At 41.4% G+C, this 26,125-nt stretch overlaps 1 protein-coding gene across 1 annotated transcript in view; it reads left to right on the top strand.

Annotated features, from left to right (window-relative positions):
• The window catches only part of fscn2.L (fascin actin-bundling protein 2, retinal L homeolog), a 31,292-nt gene extending 5,553 nt beyond the window's left edge, over positions 1–25,739 (top strand). The window contains 4 exon segments of the mRNA NM_001127878.1: positions 17,574–17,730; positions 20,303–20,424; positions 24,421–24,588; positions 25,534–25,739. Coding sequence (NP_001121350.1) covers positions 17,574–17,730; positions 20,303–20,424; positions 24,421–24,588; positions 25,534–25,739 — 653 coding nt within the window.
• Positions 25,740–26,125: the final 386 nt, after the last annotated feature.

The raw sequence follows: 26,125 nt of genomic DNA, 5'->3' as shown, positions 1-26,125 counted from the left end.
CTTCAAATGAAAGTTCCTTTCTTCTAGTCTAAAGGGGTGGCCTCTGGTACAGTGATCCACTTTATGGGTAAAAAGGTCCCCTGCCATTTGTCTATAATGTCCTCTAATGTACTTGTAAAGTGTAATCATGTCCCCTCGCAAGCGCCTTTTTTCCAGAGAAAACAACCCCAACCTTGACAGTCTACCCTCATAATTTAAGTCTTTCATCCCTCTAACCAATTTAGTTGCACGTCTCTGCACTCTCTCCAGCTCATTTATATCCCTCTTAAGGACTGGAGTCCAAAACTGCACTGCATACTCCAGATGAGGCCTTACCAGGGACCTATAAAGAGGCATAATTATGTTTTCATCCCTTGAGTTAATGCCCTTTTTTATGCAAGACAGAACTTTATTTGCTTTAGTAGCCACAGAATGACACTGCCCAGAATTAGACAATGTGTTATCTACAAAGACCCCTAGATCCTTCTCATTTAAGGAAACTCCCAACACACTGCCATTTAGTGTATAACTTGCATTTATATTATTTTTGCCAAAGTGCATAACCTTGCATTTATCAACATTGAACCTCATTTTCCAGTTTGCTGCCCAGTTTTCCAGTTTAGACAAATCACTCTGCAAAGTGGCAGCATCCTGCATGGAACCTATAGTTCTGCACAATTTAGTATCATCAGCAAAAATAGAAACAGTACTTTCAATGCCCACCTCCAGGTCATTAATAAACAAGTTGAAAAGCAAGGGACCTAGTACAGAGCCCTGCGGTACTCCACTAACAACACTGGTCCAATTAGAAAATGTTCCATTTACCACCACTCTTTGTAGTCTATCTTTTAGCCAGTTCTCTATCCAGGTACAAATACTATGTTCCAGGCCAACATTCCTTAATTTAACTAGTAACCTTTTGTGTGGCACTGTATCAAATGCTTTAGCAAAGTCTAAGTAAATCACATCCACTGCCATCCCAGAATCGAGGTCTCTACTTACATTCTCATAAAAAGAAATTAAGTTAGTCTGTCAAGATCTATTACGCATAAAACCATGCTGGCACAAACTCATAGTATTATGATTTGCTATGAAGTCCAGTATCTTATCCTTCATTAACCCTTCGAAAAGCTTTCCTACCACTGACGTTAGACTAACTGGCCTATAGTTTTGAGGCTGAGAACGGGATCCTTTTTTGAATAGAGGCACCACATTAGCAATTCGCCAGTCTCTCGGCACTATGCCAGATCTCAATGAATCCTGAAAAATTAAGTAAAGAGGTTTGGCAATCACAGAGCTAAGCTCGCTAATTACCCTGGGATGAATACCATCTGGCCCTGGACCTATGTTAATCTTAACATGTTCTAGTCTCTTTTGAATTTCTTCATGTGTGAACCATGCATCATTAGTTGTATTACTAGAATTGGGACTGTTAAGAAGGAAACCTTCACTTACTGATTCCTCATTTGTGTAGACAGATGAAAAATATGAGTTCAGAATCTGCGCTTTTATTTTGTTTTCATCAACGAGCTGACCCCCCTCTGAAAGTAAGGGTCCCACCCCTTCCTGCTTCATTTTTTTACTATTAACATATTTAAAAAATAATTTGTTTTTTTTTTTTTTTTACTGCTTGCTGCAATATCCTTTTCTATAGCAATTTTAGCTTGCCTTATAGCTTCTTTGCATGATTTATTGGCCTCCTTGTACCTTATAAATGTTTCGGCTGTACCAGCTAACTTGAAAGCCTTAATGGTACATTCTCTATTTGGAGTAAGGTTCTTAGTGGGGTCCCTCAGGGCTCGGTATTGGGTCCACTTTTATTTAACTTGTTCATTAATGATTTAGGGGAGGGTATTGTAATTAATGTATCAGTGTTTGCAGATGACACAAAACTATCTAGCCCAATTAAAAGTTACCAATAGGTCATGCTGACTGATTTTTTTCTGAGAGGTTTATTAGTAATTGTTAGTTGAAGTACCTAAACCTGACTATTTTGCCAACCTGACTGTCCCATCTCAGCCTGTCAGTTAATGTTTCTAATGCAAACTGACTCCTGCTGCACAAATATGGCAGCCCCCACATAGATGAACACAGGGAGTCAGATAGGAAATGAAAAAGCATTGTACAAATACTTTACGGCAAAATTATAAGTAGCATGCAAAGTAAATTTTTATGGTAGATGTAAAAAAAAAGTTTAATTTCTGGTGTCAGTATCTCTTTAATGGGACTGCACTAGGCAAATTGGATTGGAACTCGAATGTCAGGAAGGCTGCAAACAATTCAAAATGGATCCCTGAACCTCTCCCATTGACTTAAACAGCAATTTGTCAAGTTTTAGGTGGCGGATAGTTCAATCTTAATTCAATTCAAGGGCCAGAATATGATGAATCTCAAAAATCTATTTTTTTTTATAAAAACTCTAATCTAATTTCAATAACCCCCTAGTCGAATTTGACAGTTTTGACCATAATAACACTTGAAAATGTTTAATTACTGTAAACCATCTCAGAAGTTACAGTGGATTTGGGGGTATTGCCTGTGATAAGTTACATGAAAATGAACACAACAGAACCTTACTGATTGGGAACCCCAATAAACCTGCATAATAATTTACTCCACTTTCAACAAAAAAAGATAACAGTTCTATGTATTTTCTTTCCCAGGAACATCTGAGTACTGTAGTGTTTTCTGAACAAAAGATTTTAGTGAAGCAGTATTCAGTTGTATGAAATTAAATCAAATGTGAAAAACTGGCTGTGCAAAAATGTGGGTACCCTTGTAATTGTGCTAATTTGAATGCATGTAACTGCTCAATACCATTAGTGGAAACACCAAATTGGTTGTATTAGCTCATTAAGCCTTGAACTTCATAGGCAGGTGTGTCCAATCATGAGAAAAGTATTTAAGGTGGTCAATTGCAAGTTGTGCTTCTGTTTGACTCTTCTCTGAAGAGTGACAGCATGGGATCCTCAAAGCAACTCACAAAAGATCTGAAAACAAAGATTGTTCGGTATCATGGTTTATGGGAAGGCTACAAAAAGCTATTTCAGAGGTTTAAACTGTCAGTTCCAACTGTAAGGAATGTATTCTGGAAATGGAAGGCCACAAGCACAGTTGCTGCAAAACCCAGGTCTGGCAGGCCGAAAATACAGGAGCAGCAAATGTTCTCCTTTCTGCACTCATGACACAAATAGAGTCACTTGTTGTATGCAAAAGCTCATTTAGACTAGTCACAGTCATTTTGGAACAAAATGCTTTGGACTGAAGAGAAAAATTTAATTATTTGGTCATAACAAAAAGTGATTTGCATGGCAGAAGAAGAACACGCATTCCAAAAAAAACACCTGCTACCTACTGTTAAATTTGGTGGAGGTTCCATCATGCTGTGGGGCAGTGTGTCTAGTTCAGGGACTGGGGTTACTGTTAAAGTCGAGGGACGGATGAATTCAACCCAATATCAACAAATTCTTCAGGATAATGTTCAAGCATCAGTCACAAAGTTGAAGTTTCGCAGGGGTTGGATATTCCAACAAGATAATGACCCTAAACAAACTAGGGAATTTATGCTGAGGGATAAGTAAAATATTCTCGAATGGCAGTCCCCCCACATTCATCGAAAATCTATGGGATGATTTGAAGCAGGCTGTCCATGCTCAGCAGCCATCAAATTTAACTGAACTGGAGAGATTTTGTATGGATGAATGGTCAAAAATACCTACCATCTAGAATCCAGACACTCATCAAAGGCTATAAGAGGTGTCTAGAGGCTGTTGCATTTGCAAAAAGAGGCTCAACTAAGTATTGAGGTAATATCTCTGTTGGGGTGCCCAAATGTATGCACCTGTCTAATTTTGTTATGATGCATATTGCATATTTTCCGTTAATCCAATAAACTTTATGTCACTGTTGAAATACTACTGTTTCCATAAGGCATGTTATATATTAAAAGGTAGTTGCTACTTTGAAAGCTCAGGCAATGATAAACAAAACTCCAAAGAATTAAGAGGGGTTTCCAAACTTTTTCATGACTGTATATATAGGCACTATATTTGTGAACAATATTTAAATAATTAAGGTCTTTCTCAGTTCAGGCTGGGGACTGATAATCTGGGCACTCACATATCTGCTGAGCACTGTACAAATCAGCTTATGTAGAATAAAATCTAACAGCGAAGATTAAAATAGGGTGAGGGCTGTAAGTGATGGAACTACCAGGCAGATGGAAAGAGAGGCAATCAGATTACCATCCTCAATTAGAGGGAAGGAATTTGCGGCCTTACAAAATTGGGCTAGGGAGCGTAGAGTACTGCATTCAGTGATGAGCTGATGATGCGAGAAATTATTTGGAAAAGTCTGTTGGCGGTGACAGACGGACATGGTATGGCATGAAAGAGATTAGAAACAGCTCATCTGATAAATGTAACCACAGACAGTATAAAGTGTACAACTCAGACACTTCACAAATACAATGGCAGCAATTGTTGGAGTGTCCCAGAATAGGAAAAGTGGATAAGAGGGTTCACTATTAAGATTCAGAGAGAATCGACAGAATGAGACTAAACGCACATACCTTTAACAAACGTACATTTAAAAAGCAGGAGTTATAAACAAATTTATGATACTAAAGTGGGCAACCAGAAAGCAGATCAGTCCTGTGGCCGGATTGTTAGAAATGATGTCTCTTATCAGGTCTTCGCCTATGCATCTCTTATTTAACCACTGTCTCGTTGCTAGGATAATTGCAGGTAGGTTAGAGAAGAGCTGGTTAGGTAGGGTACACAAAGAAGGGTAGTGTAAGAAAAGATGAAGAGGTAAAGTACATTAGAATGTTAACATTGATTTTATGTGAATGGGCATTAGGGATGCACCAATCCAGGATTCCATTCAGGATTTGATAAAATACTAGTGTTTGTTGCAGGTTTCATATCTGGCTGAATCTTGGTGTTCAAATTGACCAAATCCAAACACTTAGGACAAAAGAATGTCCTAAATTTTTGTTCACAAATGATGCAATTTTTGGATTTTGCTCACATTTAAATATGTAAATTCTGTTTAAGATTCATCTTAGCATTTGGCCAATCTTTTGTGGTAGATTCCATATTTGGCCAAATCCAAAAATGAATTTGGCGCATTGCTAATTAATATACAACCTGCTCACAATGTTATTCTTAGTTCACTGATATATAACAAGCTACAAGCCTAAACCTTTGGGATACAATTGTTACTATATAATACAGCATGGCTGTATTTATGTGCGGTGCTGCCCTAGGCACCAGACCTCGCCCTGCCCTCTTCCTTTTGCAGAACTGTCTGCACATTGCATAGATGGGTACCCCCCTCCCGCTCAGCTCCCAATATTGGATTTAGTCTAAAGTGTCTGACTACAGGCTGTGGGGATTTATTGTTTATATAAGACCCTCTAAAAGTGGGCATACATGTAAAGATCCGCTCATTTGGTAAAGTCTGGCCTTCAGTTGGACAATATCAGCTGATCCAATCTTTTTGCCCTGGGCCAAGAATCAGATCACAATTGCTAGCAATGTAGGCTGTCTGGCCAAGTCCTTGCTCTAACAGGAAAATAATAAAAATAAGCTACTGACCCTAATTGCATAATGGTGCAAATATGCATGCAAAGGCATTTTTGAGCAATTAAGGCACCTGTCCCCCACCCAAGCTTGGAAACGATCATGCATGTACTGTATGTGTCGTCATGGGGCAGGGGAGCACACTGGTATGCACGACAAACAGTTACCAGTGATGTTCGATCGGTAGGGGTAGGCAGAGGTACGTGCCTGATGCCCCCCATGCTCTAGGCACGTGCCTCTTCTGCCTACACCTAGTTACGGCCTTGGATACTGTGGTCACTGTCTTTATATGATCAGCTCTACTACCCTTGTTCTTGTAGCACACTAGTATGGACTGTCACACCACTGGGTTCTGCCTTTCTGCTTATACACTAATATGAGTTATTTGCTGACTTATGAGGCATGCTGGCTCATTTAAGAATGTAAGCTCAGCTACAGTGCTAGAATGCACCAAAGTGGAGCTTGCATTGATACATTTTCAGACTTTCACAAAAAAGTGGGAACTTGCAGTAAGCACCAATGTTACACTCATGAGTTAGGTACTTTTCCCTCTAAAGTGCTGATTGTGATGAATGTAAAGCTATTCTGGGCATTTAGATGCTTGCCAGCGGTGCTGCTATGTGCTATCTGCACTGTAGATCTATAGGTCCAAAATCATTATTTTAAGGTTGCAACAATCTGCAGGAAAGCAGAATTGCTCTACATTTACATAACTTGGCACAGTCAAGCTTTATATCCACACCTATACATACTAGCAGCAGCATGCTAATTTGCACAGTGTTAGTATGTACATATTTATATTTTATATAAGTAGATCTATGTATTAACATATATTTAAATGCAATGGGGCAAGGGAATGTATGCTCTGTAGAACAAGTGCCAAATAATAGACATAATAATCCATAATAATAGACATATAGTCCATAACTCCCTGTACATAAAGGTGTTAATGAAGATTTAAAAAAAAAAGATTTGGAGGGTCTATTTTTATAATGGGCCATGGAGCCACGGCCAGAACTAGGGGTTGGCAGAAGAGGCACGTGCCTAGGGGCAAAGCTTGGGGGGGCAAGAGAGTGCCAGTCTCTGCAGGTAAAACGCTTTACTTTTTATTCTTTGCAGTTTGGAATTGTGTAACTTTTTGTTCTGCAATGCTCCAGATTGGAATGTCATCTCATTGCTGGGACCCGCTAACCTTAGTAAGCTGGAAGGTGAGAGAAAAGGGACTGAACAGAAAGATAAGTAATAGAAAAAATAATGATAACAATAAAAATCCATTCCCTAAATAATTAAATAAATGTCTCTCAGCAGAGAGAGGCAAAATAGAGAGGCATATCATCCAAAAACCATTTGCAAAAATAAAGAGATTTATAATTTCTTTTTAACAAAAAATCACTGTCTAATGTAAACTGCCCTGCAGCTTCTGGGCTTACAAACATGGTAAAATGCACTGGAGCTCAGCTGGGCACACAAACACCTGATGTTAAAGTCTGTATTTAAGGTGATCAGGCAACTTTCATTCACTTTCCTAAAATGAAACAAGAGCCTGGTTTATGCCAAAACTGACCCAAACAGAGCTCCATTGACTTGCACCATCAATGAGTCTCTCTGGGGGATAGCCTGAGACATCACTTGTTTACATGCAGTAAGATAATGACCCTTCATTTAGAGACCTAAAAGAAGGGGAAGATTAGGGAGGCTGATGTGAAAATATATTAAACCAAAGCAAAGCAAGAAAGATGAATATGCTTAGTTAAGCACTCATTTGGCATTATGTAATAAAAGGCACTAAGTTTGTCCAGGAGCAGTAACCCGTAGCAACCAATCAGCAGGTATCATTTACTGGTCAACTTTTTAAAAGCAAACATTGTATTGGTTGCTCTGGGTTACTGTTCCTGGGCAAACGTAGTGCCTTTTATGACATATGGGGTATTATGCTTCTATTGCTTACACGTATCTTAACTTTTACATGTTATGTCATTATTTTAAGCTGCTATATCAGAGTCATTGATCTGTACCTGACAACCTACCTGATACCAATCGCAGCATCCCCAACAACCTTTGTCTGGCCAGTACTTATCCCAGGGCTCCCCAACCAGTGGCTCATGAGAAACGTGTTGCTCACCAACATCTTGGATGTAGCGCCCCATGGATGTAGCGCCCAGTGCCCTCAAAGCAGGTGCCTATTTTTTAATTCCTGGCTTGGATGCAAATTTTGGTTGCATAAAAACAAGTGTATTGCCAAACAAAACCTCCTTTATGTTGTGTGCTAAAAATTATAATCAGACCCGGCCCTCGACGATTTGTTAGAAATTATAAATGAAAATGGGAAATACTCTGGGCTTCGAGTAAACTGGCAGAAATCTACACTATTTGCCTTAGATCGGGCGGCCAAAGGACGGTTATCTCCAAATTCTCCTCTACAATAGGTTGACACTTTTTTGTACTTGGGGATTTGGAGGAGATTACCCGATATAAGGCAGTCAACTTAGATCCTATTACTGCAGATATGGTTCCCAAATTTGCCCAATGGGAGTTTTTGCCGTTATTAAAAATGAAGTATGCCCTTATTAAAAATGAAGTATGTACCTAAATTTCTATATATGTTCAGGAACTCTCCTATATGGCTTACTAGACCCTTTTTTCAACAAGTGAACTCTGCTATCTCCTCCTTTATTTGGGCCAAACGGGTTCCTAGAATCAGTATGGCGACACTACACAGGTCCACTCAGGCCGGGGGCCTTGCTGTCCCTAATCTGTATTTATATTATTTGGCTGCTCTGTTAGTAACGATACGCTGGTGGTTTGAATCTGACTGTACCAATGTATCCTGTACATTAGAAGCTGGGATACTGGGCTCAAGGGAGGCCTTGAGACTTTTGCCTTATAGGGGGAGGGAGGCACACCCACAGGTTACCCAGTCTATGGAGACCACCGTTAAAGCCTGGCAGCTAGCTCAAAAACTGTTGACTCCCACAGGTCTGACCTATCACTCACCTCATGCTCCACTGTGGTGTAATAAGTTACTCCCACATTTCCTCACTAACCAGGATTACAAATTTTGGGCAGACAATGGGCTCAGATATGTGAAAGATCTGTATCATGAGGGGGAGCTGAAGAGTTTTCTGGAGTTAAAGACCTCCTGTCCGACACGGCATGTTAATCAGTTTCGATATGACCAACTTCGACAGGCTGCTCAGGCGCAATTCCCTAACCCACAGTCTACTATTGTGGCTACCTCATTGGAAAAGGCTCTACAACTCCAGGTGGTCGCCAAACCTCTCTCTGCCATTTATCATAGCCTGTTGGCACCTGAAGAAAAACGCCCGCTTAAATGCTTCCAGAAATGGATTAGGGATATTGACAATTTGGACGAGGAGTCCTGGGAACTGATTATGCACCACATGTTAGCCACTACAACTTCAGCCAGGGACAAGTTGGTACAATTGAAATTTATGCAACGCTCATACCTCACGCCGGTGCGCCTCCATCATATGGATCCTACCAGAGATCAGAACTGCACTAGAGGATGTGGGCACCCGGGGATGTGGTTCCATGTGGTGTTGACATGCCCCAAATTGACCCGCTATTGGACTGACATTTTCTCCTTTATCTCTAAAGTTTTGGTTCTCCCTATACTGCCTCAGCCCAGTCTAGCACTGCTTGGGTACACGGGTGGTGACGTGGACTCAGTTGGCTGTCGGACTTTGCTCCAGCTGCTAATGTTCCAAAATGGGGAATGGTTCTGATTGGCTGACTACAAGTTAAACAGGAAAACCAGCTAATAGTCCTTAATTTCAAACATTTAGGGGAGATCATTTTCAATTTACGGAGATTCTGGAATTCATTGCAATATCCAAGAATTATAGTTAATATAGCGGATATAGATTACAGTCGATTATTTATATTTTCACCCTTATTAGGGCCAACAGTATCAGTGGTGTAGGAGGCATTACAGCCATCTTATAGGAAGCATGATAGAGATTGCATCTCATTTAACCCCTTAGGGGAAATAGTGTCCAAGGTTCCAATCCATCTGGCTTCCTTCTGTAGTAGGATCTTACCCCTATCGCCCCCTCTTCTGGGGGGTGGAACACAGTCAATTAACATTGCTCGCAATGAGGGGAGTGAGTGATTATTAGTCAAAAAACCTTCCCTCACCCCCACACCGGTAAGAGAATTCCGATACGTCATAATTTGACATGCCTATCTGAATATGTAGTATACTGTATTATGTGCCCATGTGGCCTATACTACATTGGCAAATGTGTTACATCCTTTCGGATAAGGATGAACAATCATCGATCAGTGATCCGCATGGCTTTGAGTAGTGGGAAAGCTGACACCCCTCTTGCTAGGCATTTTTTGACTAATAATCACTCACTCCCCTCATTGCGAGCAATGTTAATTGACTGTGTTCCACCCCCCAGAAGAGGGGGCGATAGGGGTAAGATCCTACTACAGAAGGAAGCCAGATGGATCGGAACCTTGGACACTATTTCCCCTAAGGGGTTAAATGAGATGCAATCTCTATCATGCTTCCTATAAGATGGCTGTAATGCCTCCTACACCACTGATACTGTTGGCCCTAATAAGGGTGAAAATATAAATAATCGACTGTAATCTATATCCGCTATAGTAACTATAATTCTTGGATATTGCAATGAATTCCAGAATCTCCGTAAATTGAAAATGATCTCCCCTAAATGTTTGAAATTAAGGACTATTGAGTCGAGAAGACTTTTTAATGTAATTGTGTGAATTTTTACGGCGAATCATCTGGGTTTCCAGATGATGCCATATGATATATTATATTATGTTTCGATGTGGGCACATGGCACTTTCTCAACACTGCACAGTAGGGATTATACACAGTGTATTTTATAGGACTATCTCACGGATGGTACTGGGGTTTTAACTTAGAGACCATAAGTGGGATTGGGTTCTCTTATTCATTTCATCTTATAATGAAATGGTTTTCACATTTTTTAATCACTTTTAATTGTATTTAATCACTCTCGAGATATTAATTCCCAGTCTATCATACTTCTAGTTAATTTATTATCTGTATTGTTGTATTTAATAGGTTCGTATTTATATGGGTATTTATATGATGAATTGTGTCTTTTAATAACAGAAATGAATCTGACTAAATGATTGAGATTTAAAATATGGATTGACTGGTGTTAAAGTTGGTATGCCATGGGTTAAATAGATAAATGATGATGTAATCACGATCACACATCACTGATTGGATTATCACTAGTTAAAATGGGTGTTTCACTTGGTTGCACTATCCTGATGACGGCCCTGTGGGGGTTGAAACGCGTTGATCTGATGTGGGTTCAATAAAGAAACCTTTTAAACTTTAACTTTACAATGGAGCTGTGAGTGCTTTCATCTACTGGACTTTATAATTTTTTGGTTAGCACCCAGCCTTGACGCAAATGAGTGGTGAGTGCAGTGACAGCAAGTATTTCTTTATATATATATATATATATATATATATATATATATAACTACACTTTAGACTGCCTATCCACATAGGGGCTACAAAATAGCCAATCACATTTAGACAAAGTTAGACGTTTTTCAACCTAAATTACTATGTTTATATATAATTATTATGCTGATGCAGTTATATTGGAGAATGTGTACAACGGTCCCATTATAATATAACATTGCTGTCTAGCATAAAAGGGATCCATTGTAAGGGACAATATCGGACGCCACGTCCAGAAGGGCCGCCAAGTCCAAAATGGCGGCGCCCAGAGGGGACCACGCGGTCGACGGACGCCAGCACGTCGATCCGCGCGCAGTGTTGACGCGAATGCGTCAAACTTGACGCTGCGTATTGACGCTTGCGTCAAAAAAACGTGCAGCGTCAGCACGCAATTGGCGCATGGCGCATGACGTCGTGATTCACGTTTTGGCGCCAAACTCTGCCTATTTTAGGACGTCTGATGCTCCACTCTGCGCCCGATTATAGGTCTTACTCCTGATAAGTTCCTGGGTGTTATCTGCATTGATTGATTCCTGTTTACGACTCCTTGCCTGAATTCTGATTACGTCTGTCTTGCCGCCTGAACTGACTCCAGCCTGTTTCTTGACCACGTCTGTCTTGCCGCCTGAACTGACTCCAGCCTGTTTCTTGACCACGTCTGATTGCCGCCTGCACCGACCTTGCTTGAACTGACAACTCTTTTGCTCAACCCCTTGTACCTCGAACTTTGGCTTCCACCACTTCCTCCTTGGTCCACACTGCAACTGTGCCTTCGGGCCTGACAGTATAATCGGGCCATGGACCCCACTGAGGAAGTGACTCCTCCTCCGGATTTCGGAAGAGCTTTCCGTGGGTTAGCCTCCCGTATGGAGTCTTACGAGAGTCAACAGGTCCATTTTGGGCAAGCCCTGGAGGCAATCTTGGACAAACTGTCTGTGAATCCCCCTGCTGCCGCTGCTGCTTCCTCTCCTGTGGTCGTTGCTGCTTCTGCTCAGGGTACTGGACCCAAGGTGCCGGCTCCTCCTCTCTACCATGGTGATCCGCAGGCATGCCGAGGATTTGTAAACCAGTGCCAGATCCAGTTCGAGCTCCAGCCTACTCAGTATCCATCCGAGAGGGCAAAAGTGGGGTACGTTATCACCCGCCTGCAAGGAAAAGCTCTGGAGTGGGCATCTCCCTTATGGGAAAAGAATTCACCGCTCACTTACGATATAGACCTTTTCCTGCACTCCTTCCGCAAAGTCTTTGACGCTCCTGGGCGGGTCACTACTGCCGCCTCTCGTCTCTTGCAGATCCGTCAAGGCAACCGCCCAGTCAGTGATTATGCTATTGACTTTCGTACTCTAGCGGCCGAGACCACTTGGAATAACGATGCATACCATGCGGTCTTTTACCAAGGACTTTCCACTCGTCTGAAGGACGATTTAGTGTCCCGTGATATTCCTGAAAATTTGGAAGATCTCATTACCTTGGCCACCAAGGTGGACACTCGAATGCGGGAGCATCTGTCCGATAGAGATAAGAGCAAGAGATTCCAGCCTCTCCTAGCTCCACATTTTCAGAAGCCCATCATTCCTACTACCTCTTCTTCCGCTTCGCCCCCTGTTGAACCCATGCAGATCGGGGGGGCACGCCTGACCGAGGAAGAGAAGCTCCGCAGACGCTCTGCCGGCCTATGCCTATATTGTGGAGGCAAGGCACACTTCGCCTTTAACTGCCCTGTGAAGCAAGAGAATCTTTCTCGCCTTGGTAAGTGTGGGGAGACACACTGGGGTGGAATTGTTTCTTATCCTGAACAGAACCCTCAACGTCTTTTGCTTCCTGTACAGCTTCAAGTAAACACTAAGCAGATTTCTTCGCAAGCATTTCTGGATTCTGGGGCTGCTGGGAACTTCCTGGACCAGTCATTTGCCATTCTGCACAAGATTCCTTTGAAGTCATTGCCTACACCTCTCCGAGTATTGGCCATCGACGACAGACCTCTGTCCAATGCCTATATCTCACATGCCACTACAGAACTTTCCGTTACGGTTGGGGCACTGCATGTGGAGAGACTTTCTTTTCTTATTATTAATTGCCCCTCCACACCTGTTGTTTTGGGACTACCCTGGCTTCAACTCCATAATCCTGTCATCGACTGGTCGGAAGGCCAGATTTCTCAGTGGAGTTCGTCTTGCCAACAGAGTTGTTTACCTTTCAATGCTGTTATGAAGTTGTCCTGCTCTTCAATAAATTTTCCTTCACTTCCCCAGGCATATCTGGACTTTTGTGATGTTTTTTGTAAAAAATCCGCAGAAACCCTTCCTTCCCATCCTCCCTATGATTGCCCCATTGATCTCCTTCCTGGCACCATGCCCCCTCGTGGCCGGACTTATCCGCTGTCTCCGTCCGAGACTAAGGCCATGAGAGAATATATACAAGAGAATCTCCAGCGTGGCTTCATTCGTCCTTCTTCATCGCCTGCTGGAGCTGGGTTTTTCTTCGTTGAGAAGAAGGATGGCACTCTACGACCTTGTATTGACTACCGGGGCCTTAACAAGATTACAGCCAAGAACCGTTACCCTTTACCCCTTATTTCAGAACTCTTTGACCAACTTAAAGGGGCTAGTATCTTCACCAAGCTGGATCTCAGAGGGGCATACAATCTGATCCGAATTCGGAAGGGCGACGAATGGAAGACGGCATTTAATACTCGGGATGGACATTACGAGTATCTCGTCATGTCGTTCGGACTTTGCAACGCCCCTGCAGTTTTCCAAGAGTTCGTCAATGATATTTTTAGAGATCTTTTGGGACTGTGTGTGGTTGTTTATCTTGACGACATCCTCATTTTTTCCAAGCATCTTGACGAGCATAGAGGTCATGTCCGAGAAGTCCTTTCACGTTTGAGAGAAAATTCCCTCTACGCCAAGCTGGAAAAATGTTCTTTTGAGACCCCGAAGATTCCCTTCCTGGGTTACATTATTTCGTCTGAACATTTTGAGATGGATCCAACCAAGGTTTCTGCTATTCAAGAATGGCCTTTGCCTACCAGTACTAAGGCCATCCAGAGATTTATTGGCTTTGCCAATTATTACAGGCAGTTCATCAAAGGATTCTCTTCTAGAATTTCTCCTATCTTGGCCCTTATTCGCAAGGGGGGAAGGCCTGATATTTGGACTGCTCCAGCCAAAGCAGCTTTTGAATCCCTGAAGGAATCCTTTTCTTCCGCCTCAGTCCTAAGACATCCTGATCCTCTTCTTCCATTTTTCATAGAAGTTGACGCCTCTGATGTTGGGGCAGGTGCAATTCTCTCCCAGAGACAACTCAATGATGGGAAGCTTCATCCTTGCGCCTTTTTCTCCAAGAAATTTTCCCCGCCTGAACGGAATTATGATGTTGGCAATCGTGAACTTCTGGCAGTTAAATTGGCTCTGGAAGAATGGAGACATCTTTTGGAAGGTTCCACTGTTCCTGTGACTATTTTTACGGATCATAAGAACTTAGAATATATCCAAACCCTTAAGCGGCTGAATCCCAGACAGGCACGGTGGTCCTTGTTCTTTTCCCGCTTTAATTTTATCATCACCTTCCGACCTGGCTCCAGGAACAAAAAGGCGGATGCTTTATCCAGAAGTTTTTCTTCCGTGAATTCCACGTTTGAAGATGAAGAACCAATTGTTCCATCCGCCAAAATTATCGCTGCCTTATTTCCTCCTATGGCTTCCCAAATTCTGTCTGCTCAAGTCTCAGCACCTGCCAATACTCCCTTTGGGGTAGCCTTTGTACCCCCAGATCTTCGTCAGACTATTTTGCTTCAATCCCACAGCTCCAAGCAGGCCGGTCATCCCGGGGTTAAGAAGACGATTGATCTGCTGTCTCGGCTGGTCTGGTGGCCCTCCTTACGAAAGGATGTTAAGGACTTTGTTGCTTCCTGTTCCATTTGTGCTGCCTCCAAATCTTGTCATACCTCTCCCAAGGGATTATTGTTACCTCTTCCCATTCCCTCCCGCCCTTGGACACACTTGGCCATGGACTTCATCGTGGAACTTCCCTCCTCCCAAGGTTTTACAGTCATCTGGGTAGTGATCGACAGATTCAGTAAGATGGCTCACTTCATTCCGCTCCGTAAACTACCCTCTGCATTGGAACTGTCTAAACTGTTTATTTTACACATTTTTCGTCTGCATGGTTTTCCTCTAGAGATTGTGTCTGACAGAGGTTCACAGTTTATTTCCAAGTTCTGGAGGTCTCTTTGCAAATCCCTCAATATTTCCCTTAATTTTTCTTCTGCCTACCATCCTCAATCCAATGGAGCTTCTGAGCGGGTTAACCAAGCTCTTGAACAATTTCTAAGATGTCATGTCTCATTGTGTCAAGATGATTGGGCTGAATTGCTTCCCTGGGCCGAATTTGCTCACAATAACTCTCTTCATGCTTCGTCGGACCAATCACCTTTCTTTTGTGTCTATGGACTTCACCCCTTGGCCTTTTCTCAAGATTTTCTTCTCTCCGATGTGCCGGCTGCTAATGATCAAGTTTCTCATATGTCCGCCATTTGGCAAACCACTAAGAAGAACTTGGAGAAGAGTTCCTCCAGCCAGAAGTTTCATGCTGATAAGAAGCGTTCTCCAACCCCTCAGTATGCTCTCGGTGATAAAGTTTGGCTCTCGTCTAAGAACATTCACCTCAAGGTCCCGTCTGCTAAATTAGGCCCTAAGTTCATTGGCCCTTTTCCCATAATTGAACTAGTAAATCCTGTGGCTGTCCGTCTTCAGTTACCTCCGGAGATGAAGATTCCAAACGTTTTTCATGTGTCTCTTCTGAAACCAGCCGTGGCGGGTCACTCTTCTCCCTTTCCTGCTCCTGTATCCGTCGACGGGTACCAAGAATTTGAGGTTGAGACTGTTTTGGATTCTCGGATTTCTAGAGGTTCCCTCCAGTATCTGGTGAAATGGAAGGGGTTCGGGCCTGAAGAGTGTTCCTGGGTCAAGCATTCGGACATTCATGCTCCTCTTCTGGTTCAAAGATTTCACAGAAGATTCCCTTCTAAACCCAATCGTGGTGGTCCTGAGGCCCCCCGTAGAGGAGGGGGTACTGTAAGGGACAATATCGGACGCCACGTCCAGAAGGGCCACCAAGTCCAAAATGGCGGCGCCCAGAGGGGACCACGCGGTCGACGGACGCCAGCACGTCGATCCGCGCGCAGTGTTGACGCGAATGCGTCAAACTTGACGCTGCGTATTGACGCTTGCGTCAAAAAAACGTGCAGCGTCAGCACGCAATTGGCGCATGGCGCATGACGTCGTGATTCACGTTTTGGCGCCAAACTCTGCCTATTTTAGGACGTCTGATGCTCCACTCTGCGCCCGATTATAGGTCTTACTCCTGATAAGTTCCTGGGTGTTATCTGCATTGATTGATTCCTGTTTACGACTCCTTGCCTGAATTCTGATTACGTCTGTCTTGCCGCCTGAACTGACTCCAGCCTGTTTCTTGACCACGTCTGTCTTGCCGCCTGAACTGACTCCAGCCTGTTTCTTGACCACGTCTGATTGCCGCCTGCACCGACCTTGCTTGAACTGACAACTCTTTTGCTCAACCCCTTGTACCTCGAACTTTGGCTTCCACCACTTCCTCCTTGGTCCACACTGCAACTGCGCCTTCGGGCCTGACATCCATGTAGTGAGAGATATTTGAATTTTTTACATACTAATGCAATTACTGCATGGCTTTTCCAACAACAAGTTACACAATGCTCCATGCCAACAGCTCCTCATACCTTGCATTTTGGCAGAGCAATAGAGTGAGGCAGTACATATCGAGGTGCTAGAACTTATAGGAGTGGAGTGCCTGTGCACACTGATTCTTACTATATAATGCATTCTTGTACTTATACCCACTTTGTTTTATTGTATACTGTGCGTGGCCTGCCAGTTTTCTCTATATTGTACTGCTTGTGGTGCCATTGTCCATTGCTCTCTATGTATGTATTTGCTTCTTACTATATAATGTTATTTATAGTGCTTGTGGTGCCTTCTCTATATTATGTTCTTGGAAGATCAGTACCTACTGCTCCTTTTTATGTCTTTTGAGTACTTCAGTGTCTCTGCATGTAATGTACTTTAGGTTACAGGGTCATTTTCCCCCTTTTCACCATAATGTGCTTGTAGTGCAGCATTCACAGCTTTCAGTTAAAATTGTACATGTGGTGTTAATACCCTCTTCCTGCAGTGCAAGACATTAAGCAAATTTTGCCCCCCAAAGCTATGTTTGATTTTCCTGAAAATCTAGTGAAACCACACGGGAAAGTGGGTGGAGTCCAAAGGGAATGGGCAAAAGGGGCGTGGCCTGTTTGCTTCTTCTTGGCCCCCCCCGCCATAACCATCTTCTGCTGCCTATGACTGCAGGCAATTGCCATTTAGATAAATTCTGAACAGAATTGTGTGCCAGTGCCCTTAAATTAATTTATTCATGTGTTGTTTCCATATTTGATGACACAATAATGATGAAACATATCGCTTCTCTAGGTGTAAATGTCTCTGCTAATCAGGATGAGGAGACAGATTATGAGACTTTCCAGATGCAAATCAATAAGGAGACCAAGAAATGTAGTTTTCACACCAATGCAGGCAAATACTGGACTCTGGTGAGCCATGGTGGAATACAAGCAACTGTGACAGAAATGTAAGTACTCCACCCCAATATACCCACTGAGGCTCAGTCACTGCTGCTTTAAAGTACCAGGGGGCCCTGAAGAAATATGTAACCTCAGTCAGAAGTTAAATCTAATAAAGCAAGAAAGACAGAAATAGTCTGTGCTTACTGAAGTAGACATGCTATTTAGGCACTCCACCCCAGATCAATAGCTATGAGAGCAGATAAACTGTAATTCCAAATATCAGCTTTTTTTAAAAAAAAAATTAAATGGTTATGTTGAGCTGATTAAAATAAGTGGTCTACCATTTCTAAGGAATGCAGGTAAGATGTCCTATGGTGGACCCCTATTCTTTGTAGGCTCTGGGCAAATGCCCTTTTTGCTCAATAATTAAAATAGGGCTGGGGTTAGGTATTAAGATGCAAAAACCTGCATATTTGTGTATGTGTGAGTATATCTCCTGGTACACAAGTAATGATCTCTAATTCCCAAGGGACAAAAACTGCTCATGCCTGGCTTTATGGCAGATGTTTGAACTGGTAGAGGTGCTTTAAAATTCCAAACCTGTAATAATCACACCCACTAACAACAGCACCAAAGGGCACCTGCTCCCATAGATCTCAGTACCCACTACTACAAAAGCATATACAAATTATGTAGAGGAGAATAAAAAAAAACATATTTCTGCTATGAAAGCTTAATCTAGTATATGCCTACCATGGCACACATATAATTTTCTACACTGGAATAGATACAAAAGATTATGGCAAATCCATTATGAAGAAGGACTTAGGGGTCCTTGTATATAATAAATTGGCTGTAGCCAGTTAGCAGCTGCCAGGGAAAACAAGGGTTTGAGCTATATTAAATAGGGGTATAGAATCATTGGAGGAGAAGGTAATTCTTCCTCTTTACAGAATGCTGGTAAGGCCCCATCTAGAATATGCTGTGCAATTTTGGTGTCCATTGTTTGAACAGGATATTATTAAATTAGAGAGTCCACAGAAGCGCAACTAAGCTGGTAAAGTGTATAGAGTGTTTCAGTAATGAAGAAAGACTGGCCAGAAATGGCTATGGTGGAACATAGAAATTAAAAAAATTAACTGCTCTACTCATAAACAATCTGAAAATTTGTAAGAAGGTCTGGAACATCTGGATATTTCTACAGGGCATGCTGCATACCTTATAGAATATAAAACTAAAGGTTTGTCAGCCAGGTTACTGTTTATAATGGATAACTGATTTATGGGACGAAATATTAAACTCTATAATGCTTTGTTTACTAGTAGGTCCTTCCAGCAGACACAAGGGCATCCATTCATATTATAAGAAAGGGGGTTACATCTTAAAGGGATACTGTCATGGGAAAAAATGTTTTTTTCAAAATGAATCAGTTAATAGTTCTGCTTCAGCAGAATTCTGCACTGAAATCCATTTCTCAAAAGAGCAAACAGATTTTTTTATATTCAATTTGGAAATCTGACATGGGGCTAAACATATTGCAATTTCCCAGCTGCACCAAGTTATGTGACTTGTGCTCTGATAAACTTCAATCACTGTTTACTGCTGTACTGCAACTTGGAGTGATATCACCCCCTCCCTTTTCCCCTCCAGCAGCCAAACAAAAGAACAATGGGAAGGTAACCAGATAACAGCTCCCTAACACAAGATAACAGCTGCCTGGTAGATCTAAGAACAACACTCAATAGTAAAAACCCATGTCTCACTGAGACACATTCAGTTACATTCAGAAGAAAAAACAGCAGCCTGCAAGAAAGCATTTCTCTCCTAAAGTGCAGGCACAAGTCACATGACCAGGAGCAGCAGGGAAATTGGCAAAATATCTCTAGCCCCATGTCAGATTTCATAATTAAATATAAAAAAAATCTGTTTGCTCTTTTGAGAAATGGATTTCAGTGCAGAATTCTGCTGGAGTAGAACTATTAACTGATGCGTTTTGAAAAAAACATGTTTTCCGATGACAGGATCCCTTTAATATTCAGAAAGGGTTTTAACACTGAGCTGTGAAGTTGTAGAATTCTCTCCCTGAATTGGTTGCATTGGAACAAAAGGCCAATCTGCTCCCATTGCCCCCATATTGTGTGCATGCTGAAAGGCATGTTATTGGCTCATCAGCACACACATGGGGCAGATTTTGGAGCAAAAATGCATTGTTTATCATTTCCGCATTGTGTGCATTCCAGGGCCACACTCCTTGCCTGTCAGTGCACACAAGACAAGGCAGAGGGTAGGAGATAGTAGTGGTTTCACTAATACATCCTGTAAGTCGGGTGTTTTTTTGCTCTGAATATATTAGAATACATTTTCCTCTTGCCAATCTTATTTGGCCTTTTCTGTCTTTAGAAATGTTTTCCAATAACATAACATGAATGACTACAGATGTTAGAAGGTCAGCAATATGTAAATTTAGTAGCCATAAAGCACTGTAGAAATATGTTGGCACCTTATAAATACTTGTTGATTTTTTATAAACCTAATAGGAATAAAAATTATTAAATGTCTGCAACAATTTTACAACAACAATAAAAGATTCTTAAAATCATAATGCTCAGTTAAGCAAGGCTTAATCATCTGTTGCAGTGCTGCCAACACAATGTTTGATATAGAGTGGCGAGGCAGGAAAGTTGCGCTGAAAGCCAGCAATGGAAAATACATCTGTACCAAAAAGAACGGACAGCTAGCAGCTGTGGGAGACACTGTTGGTGAGTAAACATACAAGTCATGAATAGGAATTTACAGAGAAACCATAGTTTAGACCCAGCAACCTGCATGAACCCTCAAACAAAACTACTTGAACTTAATATAAGGTGGAGCCCAGACACTTTGTAGGACATTCACTAATCTCAGGCGTATTTTCGCCAGCGCTCCGCAAATTCACTAAAATCCGAAGTTGCGCTCAGGGGTAGCGTAAGGTTGCGAAGTTGCGCTAGCGTTGATTCGCCAAGCAAAGCGCAGTTACGATAGCGATGGTTAATTTGCATACGGCGCCAAATTCAAATTTCAATGGAAGTATTCGTAGCAGCACAAGCCTGGGAAACCTTCAAAACATCAAATAAAATTTTTATTTTGCCCTACACATGTGTCCACTGTATAGTTAAGTTGCCATGAGTTAGGAAATGTAGGGGGGAAGGAGCGGAGCCCCCTAAAATTTTTCGATCTTTTTCAGCCTATCGCCCATTATAAAGAAAAAACACCAGCGTTTTTTGGGACTGAGAAAAAATTGTAACTTTTTTTGAAGCAATCCCTATCTACTCTATTGCGCTTCGCCTGGTCTGAGGTGGCGAAGGAAGTCTAGCGTAAAAAGTAGCGTTCAGAACAATGCACGCGTTAGTGAATTTGCGTAGTTGCGCAAATTCGCCAGGCGTAAGGGTGCGAAGTAACACTAGCGAAGTTACGCCAGCCTCCGTTAGTGAATTTGCGAAGTAACGAAAATGCCCAACGCTAGCGAATTCGCGCTAGCGTTAGGCACTTCGGTGCTTAGTGAATTTGCCCCTTTGGCCTAGTGTGGTTCTGGGTTTCTAATTGGACATTTACATTCAGGCTTGGAAACAGCACAACAAGGCATATATATATATATATATATATATATATATATATATATCATTTGTATATGGCTAAATGCACACCAATTAACTGCATTAGACCTTTTATCATCATCATCATTTATTTATATAGCGCTGTCAAGATACGCAGTGCTTTATTTTATACCTCTTTAAAATGATAAAAATGCTCAAATTTTTCTTCCTTATCTAGACATCATAAATATTATTCCCCTTTTCCCTCGCTGACCCTGAGAAAGTTCCAGCTGTAAAATGAGACCTTTCTACAGCTGAATTCTTCTTACACTTGGCCAAGGGCACACTGGGATAAGTGCAGGCAAAGAATCAACCCCTACACTTGAATCATTGTTCTAATGTGCCTGTACCTAATTCCCGAAACCACTGCGTCGGCCTGGGTATAGGCACATGTTCCCTTGGCCTTAAAGGAGAAGTAAAGCTTAACTAGAGTAGAGAAGTAGACAAGAAATGTTGTGCATTATGTTTTGGGCTTCTGTACCAGCCCAAAGCAACCACAGCCCTTTAGCAGTAAAGATCTGTGTCTCTGAAGATGCCCTAGTAGCTCCAATCTTCTTCTTTGCGGATTCACTGCACATGCTCTGTGCTGCTGTCATTTACTGAGCTTAGGGACCGACTCAAAATATACAGTACATAGAATATAAATGTCACAATATATGGCTGATGTTAGGCACCCCCAAGTGATTGTATTGACTTGACCTGAAACCCAGGGCCGATGCTCCTATCAGCAGAAAACTGCACCGGGTTTTTCTAGCAAGCACCAGGGATCGATCTTCTTCTTTCTTCAAATTTTCCCGGGCAAACGCATGTGCAGTAAAACGAAATATCCGACTTTTTAGGTTAGGCTTTTCGTTCTACTGCGCATGCACAACCGCATGAAGAAAGAGGAAGCAGGAAGAAGATCTCTCTGTGGTGCTCACTAGAAAAACCCTGGGCCGGTGCCGTTTTCTGCTGATAGGAGCAACAGCCCGGGGTTTCAGGTAAGTCAATACAATAATTTGGGGGTGCCTAACATTTGCACCCCAAGTGTAAGATTTTCCTTCTCCTTTAAAGCAGCAGATGCTATGTAGTGTTAGTTTGTTATCTCTATTATATTTAGCACTGACATTTTCTCAGGGCTCTACAGTAACAATGATATTTACACAACACACTAGGGTCGGTTATTCTGCCTGCATGATTTTGGCGTGTGGGAAGAAATTGAAATACCCAGAGGAAACTCTCCCAGCCATGGTGAAAATATACAAAATCATTGCAGATTGTGCCCACAAAACAGAAGCCCTGTGTATTGGGTCCAAGATCATATTGCTCTTTTAATATTTGTGGCACATTTTATAAAGACCCCTGGAGTGAACTGCTTCCTAATTACCATCTGACCCTAAGGGCTAAACTACATGGGAGATTTTGACAAGATTTTGTGGGTCGGTTCAGATAAAGTCAGATGGTGTGGTTCATTCACGCATCTACATCCTACAATGTATTTCAATGACACCATAAAGTTTTATTTCTTCAGATGAATACACAGCATGCAGCATTCCCATCCAACAGACTTGTAGTGTTGAAAGCCAAATCTTCCATGTAGTTTAGTCATCAGATGATGTATTAGTCCCATTATATGCTGACCCATGCAACTACATCAGGTTTGTAGGATGCGTACTTTCGATCCAACACCATCCTACAAAATCTCCCATGTAGTTGATGCTTAGGACAATATTTGTGTTCTGAAATGCTGAATGTATTGTGTTTCTACTAGCACAACATCCATTTATGATTGGTGAAATTATGGAACTATTTACATTTCTTAACACCCTGTCTGTATGCTGTAGGAACTTGGAAGGCTCGCATTTATAACACAAATTAAAGGGCACCTATCACAGCAAAATCAAACACAAATTAAAAATCTGACCAGTACAACCTAAACATGTTTAATCAAACTACATATATCGTTTTTTGAAAAAAACTGCAGGTTTTAAAAAAATCCCTTACTATGTCAAATGGGTTCTTTTACTGAGGGAATCCATACTGAGACTATAACAGAGACTATAACATGCAAATTTCAGGAGCATGCTCAGATTGTAGCACTGCCTTGAGTATTATTCCCAGAATGTCTTGTTTTAGTAAACTCCTCCACTAGAAGTATCATGAGATCTCCCTATCTTGTCCCCTGCTGGTGATGTTATTATGCAAATGAAGGGCACACACTAACTTCCAGAAGGTGGCAGCACTACTGAACAGCAGCCAACACAGAGGCTTGGCTGATTTGAAAATAGCTTAGAAGGGTTGCTAAGCAACCAAGGCATTTCAACTGAGCATGTGCGAGATTTCAGAGCTGCAATTGGCTGGGAAGATATAGGTAGGAGGAGCCAGTGAAATCCAAGATGCCTGCCTCAGCTAGAACTGCAGTGGAGATAGGGGAGATCTTGCAGAAGGTATGATGATGCTGATGATTTACATTATACAAACAATTCTAACTGTTAAAAATCAGATTTCTTGAACTTTCACATAGTGTATTTACTTATTGAATAATTTTAGTTATGATTGGCGCCCTTTAACCCGAAAACAGAGAGTGCAAGCATTACCACAAATAAATATGGAAGATAACAAGTGATAATTAGTTTTGCAGAAAAGAGTGATAAACAATGCTAGAATCATGAAGAAACAGCAAACAGACTTGACCTTTGGCTACAGCCCTGATTAAGTAACTCGTTTCTGTAATAAGTCTAGTCTCAGTGAAAAGAGGTGGGAGGAAACCATCTGGTTGGATGATGACAGTCAATGAACTAAATCAAGAACAAGCAATTAGGTCATTAACAAAATCTCATTATTTTATTTATAGAGAGCAAAGCTTAAATTTGTAAGCAGTCTAGAAGAGAATAAATTCTAGAATAACTGCATACAGAGCCTAATGGCATATCAGAAATATTAATAGAAGTCAGTTTTCATGAAAATATAAACTGTATCAATGGTACATCTTTAGAGCCAAGCGTAGATTTGTGGGAAGACCATAAGACATAAGGACATGTGCTTATTACATTGTTTTGAACATTTCATAGCAATAGAGGTTGGAGGAGTGGCTGTAAATAATGTAACAATTAGCCCTTGTTAAATTGCTGTCCATGTATGCAGGTGAAGATGAGGAATTCATACTCAAGCTGATTAACAGACCCATACTGGTACTGAGGGGAGATCTAGGCTTTGTTTGTCACCATAAAACCTCCAATATGCTGGATGCAAACCGCTCATCCTATGATGTCTTTCAGATAATATTTAATGACGGAGCCTACCAAATTAAAGGTCAGTATGCATTTAGAATGTATGTATTTACCCTCAGTTGTGAGTTGCATTATGTGTTTTCTATTGTTGATTTTGAAATATATTAAATACTTGTTGCTGTACTCACTGTTTGTTAATAAACAACATTGTTAGTTTTCAAAAACCACTGCCCCCACCCTACATATCTGTGTTATGGCTTTGAAGTGAACAGTCTTCCTTTACTATAAGCAAGAACTCCCTCTTATTGTAAGGTGGTGTCCCCTACCTTTTTTACCTGTGAGCCACATTATAATTTACAAAGTCGGGAAGCAACACGAGAATGGAAATAATTTCTGGGTGTGGCTATGGTTGGCTATGGTTGGCTATTTAGTAGCCTCTATGTGGACTTGTAACCTACAGGAGGCTCTGTTTGGGAGTACACCTGGTTTGCATTTATGCCAAGAATTCAAAAATAAGCATCTGCTTTGATGCCACTGTGAGCAACATCCTAGGGGTGGGTAAGCAACATGTTGCTAGTGAGCCACTGGTTGGAGAACACTATTGTAAGGAATAAGCCTAGCCAGTGCAAAGGGATTTTTGAAGCCCCTCTGTGCTTATGTTTTATATTATATTTCAGTAGTGCCCTACCAGCGTTAGCCAAGTTCCTTTCAACTGGTACACTTACACTGGTAAACTTACACAGAAATTAAGAGGCCATCTCATAAAACGGATTGTTGTATGCACAGAGAATATACAGTAGGACCAGATTTAACTCCATGAAACATAACTTGTGGAAAATGCACAAATAAAAGAGAACTCTGTGGGGCTAGCTAGAATTGAATTAGGAGATACATTTTTTCTTATCAAATTAAATCTGGCCCATTGTCTGAAATCTTTAGAACTCATTTGGTTTCATCCACCTTTTTCAGCCCAACTGCAGGGGACTTGGGTTTAAAATTAAATTGAATCTCTCTATTTTCTCCTTAGGTCAGAGTGGAAAGTTCTGGTACATTTCTAGTAATGGCACTATTTGCAGTGATGGAGATATGTCAGAAGATTTCTTCTTTGAATTTAGGGAGCACAATCGTGTGGCGATTATGGGAAAGAATGGAAAATACTTGCGTGGTGATCAAGCAGGAACCTTAAAGGCCAATGCAGAATCTGTAAATAGTGCAACCCTGTGGGAGTACTAATGCACATGCAGCACTGCTCAGGCATAAAGAAGTTGTTCTTGGTGCAAGAAAATAATAAATGCAAAGTAATGCAGGGGGCAACAAGTTAACCATGAGGTGATCTTTAGGAGGTGGGCTGAGCCCAATATAGTTACATACATATATACATAATTATAGCAGCTATTTTTTTCAATTAGATCATTGTCATTTTGTCAAAAATGTAATGGTATCAAACAAAACACAGGGTCCAACAGAGAATTATGGGCCATGCATGTAATTACTTATTTACAATTGAATTAATAGTTAATTTTTGTCGTTTATATTAGATTTAAAAGTATTTAAGGGGATCAAGGTGATGCAGCATCTAAATGGATTTTTAAATCACCTGTTATTTCCAATAATACTAA

Source organism: Xenopus laevis, chromosome 9_10L (genome assembly GCF_017654675.1).
Source record: "Xenopus laevis strain J_2021 chromosome 9_10L, Xenopus_laevis_v10.1, whole genome shotgun sequence".
In the NCBI taxonomy this organism is placed as follows: Eukaryota; Metazoa; Chordata; class Amphibia; order Anura; family Pipidae; genus Xenopus; species Xenopus laevis.
This window is presented reverse-complemented; position numbering and strand designations above follow the sequence as displayed.